General features: G+C 38.2%; 1 protein-coding gene across 1 annotated transcript in view; it reads left to right on the top strand.

The window, feature by feature from the left end:
• The first annotated feature begins 222 nt into the window (after positions 1-222).
• VIPR2 (vasoactive intestinal peptide receptor 2) overlaps positions 223-12,467 on the top strand; it is a 60,797-nt gene continuing 48,552 nt past the window's right edge. The window contains exons 1-2 of the mRNA XM_032182276.1: positions 223-270; positions 3,177-3,279. Coding sequence (XP_032038167.1) covers positions 223-270; positions 3,177-3,279 — 151 coding nt within the window. The remainder of the gene's footprint in view (positions 271-3,176; positions 3,280-12,467) is intronic.

Genomic DNA, 12,467 nt, shown 5'->3' with positions numbered 1-12,467 from the left:
CTCGGCGGGGCCGGGAGCTGACGGCCGCCGGAGCGGGCGGCGGCGGGGGCAGGTGCGGGAGCTGCCTTCAGCCGCAGGGCGGCGGCCGCCCGCGGGGCGGGGGGCTCGGCTCGGCGGCCCCGGGCAGCGGCGGCCCCCGGGCCCTATGGTGCCGCGGCGGGACCCGGCTCCTGCTCGCCGCCTTCCGAGGGGGCAAGCGGAGCCCAACGGCGCTTGGCTGGCATGAGGAACCTGCCGATCCTCCTCCTCCTCTGCTGGAGCCTGGGACGGGTAAGTCACCCTGCGGCGGGAGAGCAACGCTCGCCCCTCGCTCCGCACCTCCAGCCCTGCCCCGCTCCTGTCCCGGAGCCGCCCGTGGCGGTTCCCTCGCAGCTTCCCCCCGTTCCCCCGAGGGGGCTCCGAGGCAGCCGTAGCAGGTGCGAGAGACCTCGGCTGGGCAAACTGTCTCCGGGCGGGAGATACGCGACTTGTCCCGCTGTAACTGCAGAACGGCGAGCGTCCCCCACTTCTCAACAGGGATTTGGGGCTCCTCAGCCCCGCCGGCACCCCGGCAGGTGGCGGTGCCGGGGGGACCCCGCGCCCCCGGCCGCTCCTCGAGGGCCGGGACGGCTCCGCCCCGGCCGAGCGGGGCTGAGGGGAGCGGGCGGCGGCGGCTGGGGCTTGTTCCCGGGGGTTGGCGCTTGTTCCCGGTTATTGGGGCTTGTTCCCTGGGGCTGTGGGTTGTTCACGGTTGTTTTTGTTATTTCGGCTGTCCCTGAAAACTGTTTCACCGAGAGTTTCCACAGACACAGCAGAGCATTGCCGTGGTACGGTCTGGAGGGTCATTAGCAATTGTAATACGTGCACGGTTAATCCCTCTGTGATATTAACATTAAAAAAAGCATTCAGAATATTAAAATAGTTTCTTTTAAGGTATCTTCCTTCCACATCTGTATATTTTTAAGTGTTTCTTCAGTAGTAAGAAACTTCAGTTTCTTTCAGTCTTTAAAAGTACAATGTTTCCAAAAACATGACCTCAAATAATAAAAATCTACCCTCTGAATCTAACCGCTTTGTTACTGTAAATTTAAAATCTGAGACCATTTCCAACAAGAGTTGGGAAAACATGCTGAAGGTAAATGTAAACTACTTGTCAAACGAAATGTTTTTGCCGACCGATTGCTATTCTGGGTGCCTTAAAGGTTGTTCAGCCACTAAGAATGCTGAGAGTCTCTTCAGCTGGATTTCCAAGTCCCTGTGTACCTTTATAATACACACTACAGTGCACACAGGTCAGTAACCACTACTTACAAAGAATAACCTACACTTGGTAAAGCAGAAGGAAAGACAGATACGCGTATCTGGCTGGCCCTGAAGGGTGGTGAGTGCCCTCAAAATTCACTTTGGGGTTCTTGATGTGTTTTGGGACACCATCAGTGCCACACAGTCTTGAGCCCTAAATCTTTTTAGCTGGGTGAAGTACATCTGAAGAAAACTGGGCTGTGTATTGGAACAAAGTATGTTACAGTTTGGCATGCATCCCGTGTTTGAAAAGTAATGTTGCATTACCTTAGGGTACTACCAAATTTATGTTCTTGAAGTAATCTTCAATATTAGATCACCAGTAGTGGGAAAGTTGTGGTTCTTTTCTAAGTACTTATTTTGTAAATTTCATTCAGGGCAGTAGCTGCTTTGATTTACTCCTCATTTATTTAACATTTCCATTAACTGGAATCTACCCTTCCAACACCCATTAATTCTCATACTTTTTGATGAGTAAGAGGTCTACAGTCAGCTAGTGAATGCTTGCAATTGACAAAATTACATTTTTTTAAAATTATTATTTTATTTATTTATTTATTTATTTTTTACAAAATCTGTTATGTGGAAGGAAAATGCAGTAAAAGTCATTATGTTTACATTTATTCTAAATAGGAGCTATCTGGAAAGCACATAATACATAACAATATGCTGTTATTTTCAGTTTAACTCTGAACTTTCTATGGTAACGGCTAGGAATCCTAATTTAAGTTAAGGATTTGTAAAAAATCCTTTAAAAAAATACCTGTCCAGAAAGCTTATAATTTAAATAGTCAAAATACAGGGAGTGGAAGTAAGGTTCTGTTTTCATAGATGAAGAAATGACAAACTTTGAGGAGAAGAGACAGATTTCTGGAGTTTCTGTAGCATCTCCTGCTGTTATCTTACGGTTAAGCTATGCTATGCTTATGGTTATCATGGTGTATTTTTAAAAGCTGTGCAACTGGCTTGCCCACAGGGAGCCTATGGAATAACCAGGCTGTCAGTCCTAACTCTGAATTCCAGGTTCCCAATCACAGCTTCGTTAAGTATTGCAATTTTGAAGAATTTCAAGATTTTCAATTTCAGAACTTCTTGAAATTCAGAATTTCAAGAAGTTCTGAAGAACCAGAGACTATTAGCAGATCCTGCTATTAAATGTCTCCCAGAAAAAATAAGAGACGACGCCTTTTTCTTTGTAACTTAAAGTGTGAGAATGACTGAAGAACAGCATATTCATGTTTTATTTCATTATGATCTCTGTGAATCCCACTGATATCAGCACAGCTTCCTAGTGTCTTGTTTCTCTCCCCATCTATATCCCTGTCTCTTCCCATGGACATAAGTAAATGGGGGCAGGGCCGTAAGTGAGTAAAGGCAATATTGTGTTCATTTAAATTTTTTATTTTTTTTTTCTCCTGTGTAGGACTTGCTTGAATCAAATAATCATGTTCTGAGGCCTTCATGATATAAAATATACATGGTGGAAAAGGGATGAAAATCAAAATTTACCATGTCAAAGATAATGCAGTTTGATTTGTTTTTATGTTCTGTGTTTACTTTGTTGCTTCAGTTTAACTCATTGTTTTGTTGGAGGAAGAAAGTATTGGCAAATGCACTACAAAGTTAAATATTTTCTTGTAAATGAAAGTTAGCCTTAGAATGCTGCAGGCAGGAATTAGTGTATGCTCTAGTGCATTATTTTAACCTTTTGTTTTGAAAAGTCAGTGCATGAGAAGCTAAAATGGGCACCGTTTGTGTGCATAAAATGTTGAGCACATACTTAGGCAAAAATAGTATCAGTTTAACTTGTGGATTTTGTTATTGGTAGTTAGATCCTTTATAAAGCATTTTAATTCATGTCTCAAGACTCTGGCCCATTTGTTAATTTGACACAGGTGAATGGTGTCCATCCAGAATGCAGACTTCAGTTGGAGATTCACAAGGAGGAAACAAGGTGCATGGAACTTCTAAAGAATGCCAAACCAGTGGACTACAAAGGTAAGAAAAGACGAGCTGTAATGTCGAGACAACTGAGTACTGAGTTTTTTTTCCCTTTACCTTCTTTGCTAGCTCAATTGCAGTTGTCATATTTCTTTGTATTGTGCTTATAATTTCTATGTATTTTAAAATGCATTAAAAAAAAAAAAAGCTTTAAAAAGCTTTTTGCCTTAAAATTACAGCCACAGCAAACATGTGGTGAGAGGTGTGCTGGGCTAGGCATGCTAGATGGGAGAAAATTTGCACTGCTGTTTTAGGCTGTTGCTGCTACTATTTTTCACAGGCAGAGAAGCTGCAGGGTGGTGATGATAGGACCAGCAGAAAGAGCAAATCTGAGAAAAGTTGAAAGCCTTGGATCCAAGTGTCTCACTCCAAGTGTCTTACTGGTTGAAAGTAAAATACTTGTGGCAGGAATGATCACTGAGCAATGTTTTAGACATGAGATCAGATTCACCTGCATAAGGCCACAGTCATGCAAAGGAAAAATTGCACACTAGTGTTACATTCAGAAAATGAATTTACTCTGTTACTGTAGCATTTTTATCTTCTGTCTAGACAGAAAGAAATATACAGATGCAGATATAGCTGACAGGAATTTGATAGAGAAAAAAAAAAAAAGAAGAGGAGAATGTACGTATATATATATGTATTATTTTTTAAAAATTTTATTTTAAATTTTCCTAGATTTCCCTGCTACAGTTTCATGTGAGTACAATATAATCTTATCAAAAACAAACAAACAGAAAAGTATGACAGTTTTCTTTTAAGCTGGTGCTGTGGATAAAGCCATTTGTTCAGCAAGCAAAATGTAAAGGTGACAGATAAATCCAGCCAGAAAATGAAAAGCAAATCTGTAACATTAATGTAGGATGCCAGGAACTTGGTTAAGTTGGGCTTTTTAGGAAAGTTGGAATCTGTATTTATTACATTTGTGTATTAGTGTTTTTGTTTGTTTGTTTGTTTTGTTTTAACTGCCAAATGTACTAATGTTTTGTAATTAGTTATATTTTGTAAGCCATATGCCAGAACTTGTGAGCAGACAGCAGTCTCTATGTCCCTCCCAGTGAAAAGGTAAAAGTGCTTCTTGGAGTGCTTCATTTGTATACATTACTTGCCCAACACTCCTCTGGTAACATGTAGAATATTGAAGGAAAGGTGGATTCTCAGTGAGATGTACAAAAAATGGAAGGAAAATTTAGACCTAAGGGCACATTTTGGGATTCAGAAGAAAATTTTGATTCTTACAGAGTAATGTCACATCTGAAACTAATCACTAACTTTCTGTTGTCAAATGTTTTTCAAGTGGTTGGAAGGATTTCACTTCAAATTAGTTGAAATGTCTCATTGGTGTCCTGAGTTTTGCTGTTGTAGTGCCGTTACATATCATCTCAGATTGGTTCCTTGCAAGACTGCAAGTGCAGTATTTTTTCCTTGGCTGAATTAAGTGATATGTAGTATATTTGCTTTTCCATAATCTATCCATTTTGAATAGTCTCTGAAGATGATTGTGATACCTCAAGGACCTGTCATCTGCAGTGCCCTTTGAGCATAAACACAAGTCCCAAATCATAATCCCTTCTCCACCTCTTTTCTTGATTTGAATTTGTAAATCCCTCAGTGCACATTCTAATACCAATCTGTATACAATGATTAAAAGGATCATCATCGGTTTGTATTTTACTATCATTTCTCATTTTGATTAATCCAGATCAGTAATTAGAAAAATTATAATAACAGTGATTCTCTTCCAAGCAAATTCTTAATGGAATAATTTATTTACATTTAGATTTTTTTATTTATATGAGTGATAAGAGAGATGTCTGTTACATAGATAATACCAGTGTGAAGCCATATGGAGAAATAATTACTAGCCTAGCTTAATGAATTAAATTATGAATTAGTAAATTCGCTATTAGCTATTACCAGGTTTTGAAAGTGAAGTTTTCTTCAAGATGCGTTTTTGTGATCCAGATGCTGGGCTGCTCTAAGGATATCCTTGTCATGCATGCCAGTTTTATTTTGGGTTTCCTTGGTGAAGAGGTTTTCTGGCAATATTTCCTTCAAAGCCTCTTCTCACTGGAAGAGTGGGGTTTCCTGAAGACAAAATGCTGTGTAAGAACTTTATAACCTGGAAGTAGACGGTATCTTTGATGCTGTTGATTTAGCCGTGTGGGTAGAGATAAAAGAGCAGTGGAAGAATTTATGAATTTAACTGAATGCCTGACTGAAACAAATGGAATATTCCATTTTGTAGGAGACTGTAATAAAGCCTGTATGGTAATAAACTTTATGTTTAATGTTACAGGAGAATTTATCCTATGCTTCATGTTATAGATACCTTTACCAACAACCTGTCCAGAAGAGCCTGTGTTAAAAATATTTTTACTAAAATATTAATGTGTCCTTATTTTCCAAATAAAATCTCTGAATTCATACTAAGATATAAGGAGTATTTTGAACAGAGACATGCAGATTTTCACAGCAATACTCTGGCTGCTAATAAAGAAGAGTTACTAATGAAAATTGGCAAGCTGGAACTAGTACAAGCTCTAGCTGCACACCTAAAACTTGTATTGCTCTTGAAACATAATTCATTACAATAAATCCACAAAACCCACTTCACTTTTTCCTGAACAGGAAAGACAGTTATACAACCCTTGTCACACTTTTCTGACTTCAGTATATGATACCTGCCTCACAAAAGTTACAGTGAAATCCAAGATCCTGTCTAGAATTTGGAAATGCAGGTTCACTGAAGGCATTATCAAAATCAGTGGGAATTTTTCCATTAACTTCTTGAGAACCCATGAAGCCTTCACATCTATGTAACATGCTCCAGAATTTGACTGTCATGCACAGTTAATGAGTTTTGGATGGTTCATAGGACTAGGACAGGCAGTTTGTCCCTTTGGCCTAAATAGCAACTACATGTGTACTAATACTTCGCATCTATGTGCTAGGAATACATAAAGGAAAGATTTAATGATGACTGTGGGTTGTTGTTGTTGTTTTTTTTTTTTTTTTTTTTTATACCATAAAACGTTATAGTCATCATGAGCTGCTTTATAAAGTGCTGAAGAGTTACTTCACTGCATAATTTCCGTAGTGTGCCTAAAATGATTGGTGATGAAGTCCATGGAGGACCTGCTTGCTTCATGGTTTAATAAAGCAATAGTGGGTTTTGCAAGGAAACACTGTATAAATACTCTGTAAACATCCTCTGAACAATGTTAAGGATATATTAAAAGCACATGACTTTCTCATTTGCACCCTTTGGGGGAATTTCAGGCATTAGCCTTACTTCCATAGTGGAGAGTATTACACTCCATTTAAGGAAAAAGACACTCTCCAAGGATCCATGGCAGTTCCTTCGTTTGTGTAGTGATCGTGATCTTAGCAAATCTAGTTGTTTATTTTATGTAGACAGCATTAGCTTCCATCCACATTTGTTTTCTCCTTCTATAATTTGACATGAAAGGTATGGATGCACCTGAGCTTGAAGCCTAAGAGACCTCTGGCTGTTGCTGTCCTGCTTTTGAAGGGCAGAATAATTCCATTCTAAGTTGCCCGTAACTTATGGGCTTTGAGGTTCATATGAGAAAACACTATTTCATATTTTACATTCTACCCATGACTTATGTTCTCACATACACACACAAAAAAAGATCTCAATACAAATGATTACAAATGCACAAAAATACTCTGCCAGTTTCTGTCTTTGCTCAGTATTTATAATTTTACCTTTATAGAACAATTGATTAATTTCTGTTCACCTTTAAATGAAAAGTGAAATCTTATAATCAACAATGTTGAAACTCAGTTATTAGGCTTTATGAAAGGGTTTTACAATAAAAAGTTCTAAAATGATTTCAGTATGAACAAATGAAGTCAATTAAAAAAATATATAAAGCATTTTGGCTTGAGTGGCTACACAGTTAAATAAATCTTTTCATTTCTTTCTTTCCAAAATGTTTTTTTGTGAGACCCATATGCCAGACAATGTATTTATTTTTACATATGACATCTTAACTTTGGGGAAAGGATGTAGATGGAAAGAAAAATGTCTTTGGAAAGAATTTCATAAACCTTTCAAAGAGCAGCTTCTTAATGCCCCTAGTAATGGGAAATTAAAATGGACAGGACTACCAAAATGATATGTTCACTTATTCATACATTTAAAGCAAGAGGAAGCAATGTTACTTTATAATCTAATCTCCTGAATTACACTGCCAGAATTTCCCTCAGTGATTGCAGCACCAAATTTCTCTGAAGGCTGTTCACAATAATGGGATTCAAATATTGGTTGAAAAATTCGTTTGTCTAACAAATCTCTGCCGTTAAGGTTATTTCTACAGTTAGGTGCCTATCGTGTATTCCAAACCCACACATATACACACATACATACGTCTGAAGGACTAACTGTGAGTGTAAGTATACCAGCCTGAAGATCACTTTCTCCTCCACATCAGCAAATAAGAGATGTACACAAAGCTGGATGAGGTCTTTTTTCTGCTGCATGAAAAGGAACCTCCTCAAGGTTCCCTCTTTCTTAATCCTCCCAATCTCATCAAGGTCTTTAATCAGTTAATGTTTTTTTTTTTTTTTTTTTTTTTTTTTTTTTTTTTTTTTTTGCAGCTGTTCTCTCTGTAAGATGAGTCAATAGTTTAGACTGCAGCACTGCTTAGAGTTATCTGAGGTGGCATTAAAAGTGGAGTTTAAAGATAGAGGGACCAAGGAACTTCCTTTCACACAGCACCAGTAAGCTCTTGTCAGGACAACTTTTATGAGCTGTGTTGCTGCTTTTCTAGCTGTGGAAAAGGCATGCTGCTAAATTTTGGTTCATGCTTTTTTTTTTTTTTTTTTCTTTTTCAAATATTTAAGAAGCTGAGGGGACTGTTTTCAATGTTTGGTTATTTGTGGCTTCCTTTAATTGGAGTGTTAATGAAACCACATAAAACGCTGTCAACGTCTGGGCTTTGGTGTAAGATCTTAATTATCTGAGAACAGAAGACAGAGTGAGCTGACTAGTCTTTTAAGGAGCTGGGCCATAGGTGAGAAAGCACTTTGAATGAAATGAGGTATGGGAAGTGTAGTTGCCTATGGAAAACTAATCAACGTGAAAAAAATGGTGAAGACCAAGAAAATGTCCTGGTCAGCCTCATTTCAAATCTCACATCATGAAGCTACTAAGAGCGATATTCTACAATTTTGAAGGTCTAAAATTTCTATGCCTCCAAAAGGTGAGTAGAAATTAATCAGTGTATATTAACAAATGGCATTTGGAACCCTGAAGAAATTAATTATACAACCATAAAATAATTTATTATAGCTTTTGGAAGATTCTGAAAGAAACACTAGACACACATAGTTTTGAATTTGAGTCTTGATAGAGACAGCTTTGGCCATGACAGTCTACTCTCCATGACATCCAAAGTTCACATGCCATGAAGAAACAGTCCTGAATGCACTTTAAAAAAATGCCAAATAATAAAGAAAATAGCACATGAGTGAGAAGTAATCCAAGCAGAAATGTATAGTAACAGCACCTTACACAGACTTTTAATATTTTGTGAATTCTGTATGAAAAGGGGACTGATATTTAATGATATTTTCTTAAGAATGGACAGCATGTCTGAATTGGGGCAAGACAAAGGTGAGCATAGCTCTTACAGCTTTGCCTATACATGTGAGTATTTTTCTAGTATAAGACAATATTCATACAAAAACATATGCTGTTGTCTCCAAGAAACATTTTAAGTAATTAGACAGCAAGATTTACTTGGTAGAAAATTTGAATGGAAATGTATTTTCTTTTTCAGAGCTTTTTTTTTTTTTTTCAAATGTTTAGCTCAAAATTTCTGTATTTCATTACAGTACTCTAATAAGTAAATTACCTTAAAACTAAAATTGACTTACATACTTTTGATATTCTGGTGGGAAACTGTTCTTCAGAAAGGAGCTATGGTATTTCTGAAATTTCTTAATTTAGTGAAAGCCAGTAATCCCCCAGAAGCCTCAGTAGCAGCATTTTTGCCATTCCTAGTAATAGGACTGGCTTTTAAAAATCTATAAACAGAAAACATTTTAGTTGGATATGAAATAAAGCCTATTGTATTTTTCATTTTGTTTGACTAGTTAAATCTGGTGTATACTGTATAACGTCCATAAATTCTACTTGCTGTGTGTGAGTCATTTTAGTTGGTCAATAATTAAAAAATGTTTATATTCATGTTTCCTCAGTGTTTGTGCCTGATCAGAGGCTGTATACATTCTGCATGGTTTCACAACAGTGCTATAGTTCAGCATAGGCATTATGGGGCTACTTCTGGACAGTTTTGCAGCTCGTGTCCTCATGTACACAGGAGCACAGGCCACCAGCTCCTGGGGCCTGTCCCACCCACAGCCAGGGAGCAGAGCAGGCTGGGGCCATCAGGCACCTCCTTGGGGACATCAGCCGTTGGGTGAGGGTCAGGATCAAGCCTTTTACAGAGAATCAGGGTTGGACACAGCCACAGGATGGCTGGGCAGGACCATTGGGGTGGATCAGAGCCCAGGCCAAGGCAGGCACAGGCATTGGTGAGGAAGCTGAAGACAGACCATAGCGCAGCTGAAGGTGAGCCCAAAACTGAGGTTAGATGGGAAGGGGGAGCAGAGCAGTCCCCAGGTGATGCTGGTCAGGGACATTAAGGCCTATTGGAGTGTTCAGGGTCTGGACAAACAGATGCAAATAACTTCAGCAAAGTAGCTCGGAGCAGTGGTGCTTTTGTACCTTGTCTTCTGATTATTACCACTTTAAGCAGTTCTGCTGTGTTTTCTTTGCTTCCAATTTGCTAACTCATTTTTTCTTGAGCTCCTCCTTTTCCTTTCTTTCTTATTACTTGTGTGAAATTGCAGGAAAAAAAGTCTGTAGTTTCTATATATTCATAATGTTTCAGTCTTGCAGTTTCTATATGTTCATAAATTCTCATGCAGCCTAAATTGCATGCTGCAGTGTTCAGACCTACAGTCTAGAAAAGATTGCCCGTAAGAGGTGAGTTTGCTTTTGCTTTGTCAAGTTAAGTACAAAAATCAAAATGTTTCCTGTTTGAAAAATAAACCATAGACTACCTGACAACTTCCTGGCAAATTTTCTTTCATTTTTTTTTTCATGTATCATACACGCTTAGTTTAAAAAAATGGCAAACTTCTCCTTGAATTGGCAATTTTTAAATACAAATGCAAAGTGCCACCTAGTGGTCAATATCTGGGTAAGGTGTGTATATAAACAAAACTTTCCGGTATAAACCCACTGTTACATATTTTTACAAGTGAAGAAGTAGACATAGGTAAGCAAACTTGTAGCTCGCAGACTGGATTTCAGCAGGATGATGAATGCAGTGGCAATACATAAGCTGAAAAAGAAAAGAGAAATAAAATGATGCTTATAGTCTGTTACATTTCCTTTCACTATGAATTATCTGCAAATACATCACAAGCACTAAAGACCAAACATTCAAATAAGTAAGTAATCTCTTTTCAACTAACTAAGAATATCATCTGGAGGAACGGGGGGAGCATCAGAGTAGTGACACAGTAGCCAAGCTTATGAGCGAGTCATTGAACAAAGATTTTCTGGGAAGATGGATTGTTTGCTTGGATAGAGAGTGACTGAGAGTGACTCACCAGGGAAGTAACTGATGGACATGAAGAGGATGAAAAGAGTTTATGTGTAGGGTGCAGAAGAGTTCTTCTAGGCGTCACAGAAATAGGGATGAAGAACCCCCCCCTTTTTTTTTTTTTTCCTTTGCTAGCCTTATTAATAGGTAAAGTAGGAGGTAAAGAGAATGGCAGTAGAGATACTCAGAAAAGTTAGGGAGCCAAGGCAGAGCAGCAAGCTGAGTTGATTTTTCTGTGTGTAAATATCAAGGTGAAAGTACAAAAACATTCAAGGCTTGAGAATTTATTACAGCTGTATACAAACACAGAGGCTAAATCCATGAATGAGCATAATTTATTTTTTTTTAAATGAACATAAATATAATTTTGGATACTTAGAATAAAATAAACATTTTTGGTTAAATGTGTTAAATATAGAAAATTGCAGGGACTATATGAAATAAACATTGGAACATTTTACTTTTTGACATTTTCTAATAAGCTTTTAAAAATATTACTGCAATTATTGATAGAATACTTATTATAACTAAGGCATAAAACCTTACTTAAAAATATTCATTTAAATGTTTTGTATAAGAATTACTTAATATCCTTTGGAGGCAGTAGGAATCAGGTTTATGTATGTGGGAGATAGGTGAAACTTCCAGAGAATGAGCGTACTGAATGATTTTCTGAAATGTGGAAGTGATGAATAACAGTCCAGAAATCCTAACACTGACTGAATAAATGTCTTGACAGAGTAGTAGAGAGTGAGTATAGAAAGAAATCAATCAAGCTAGATATTCTATGTACAGAGACACATTAAACCTAGCCCTTATCTCGCCTTCATTTTCCAACAGTATAGATATTTGCAGCGCTTTAGGGAGCTCTACAGCCACTGGGGAAAACCAGTCAATTGTAGGGAGTGATCAACCTGGCCTATTTTCATGTGTCTTAGAATGGGGTGAATTGTGTTTTGTCACCCTCTGACAATATTTTATGTTTTTGTGTTAACTGTAAAAGGAGACCACGGTGGCAAAAGAGCAGTATCTGCTTAAAGTCTTGTGAATCCCACCTAGGTCTCCAGGTATGACACATCTTGAATTTCCAAGATCAGTGGGAAACTAATTGCTATTTTTAATTGTGCATGGTTAAGCTTATGCTATACAGTAGATGGATGTTGTTGGGGTGGAAGAGACAAACTCATGCAAGTGTGTGAACTTGTTAATCGTATCCCACCTCTGCAGAACAGGTACATTTTGCTAAGAGAAGAAAATGATATATGACTGCAATCTTGTCAAAACTATGTAGTAATAGGAGGGGGAAATGAGGAAAAGTGTAAGCTGAGAGACCAGAAAAGTGCATATTGTTTAGCAGTTGTACTTTCAGCAGTCTCTGTCAGCACAGAGTTCAGTAACACCAGAATTTCAGCTTTCATCCATAGACCAGTTTTCAGAAACACACTGTAGTCACTGAGTAAATATAAATGCCTCCAGGACATTTCAGCAGTTTTCTCAGATTTCCTGTACAATAATAAATAAGCCAGTAAATAT

The sequence above is a fragment of the Aythya fuligula genome, chromosome 2, assembly GCF_009819795.1.
Source record: "Aythya fuligula isolate bAytFul2 chromosome 2, bAytFul2.pri, whole genome shotgun sequence".
Lineage (NCBI taxonomy): Eukaryota > Metazoa > Chordata > Aves > Anseriformes > Anatidae > Aythya > Aythya fuligula.
Note: the sequence above shows the minus strand (reverse complement) of the source record. Positions and strands in the feature narration are given on the sequence as shown.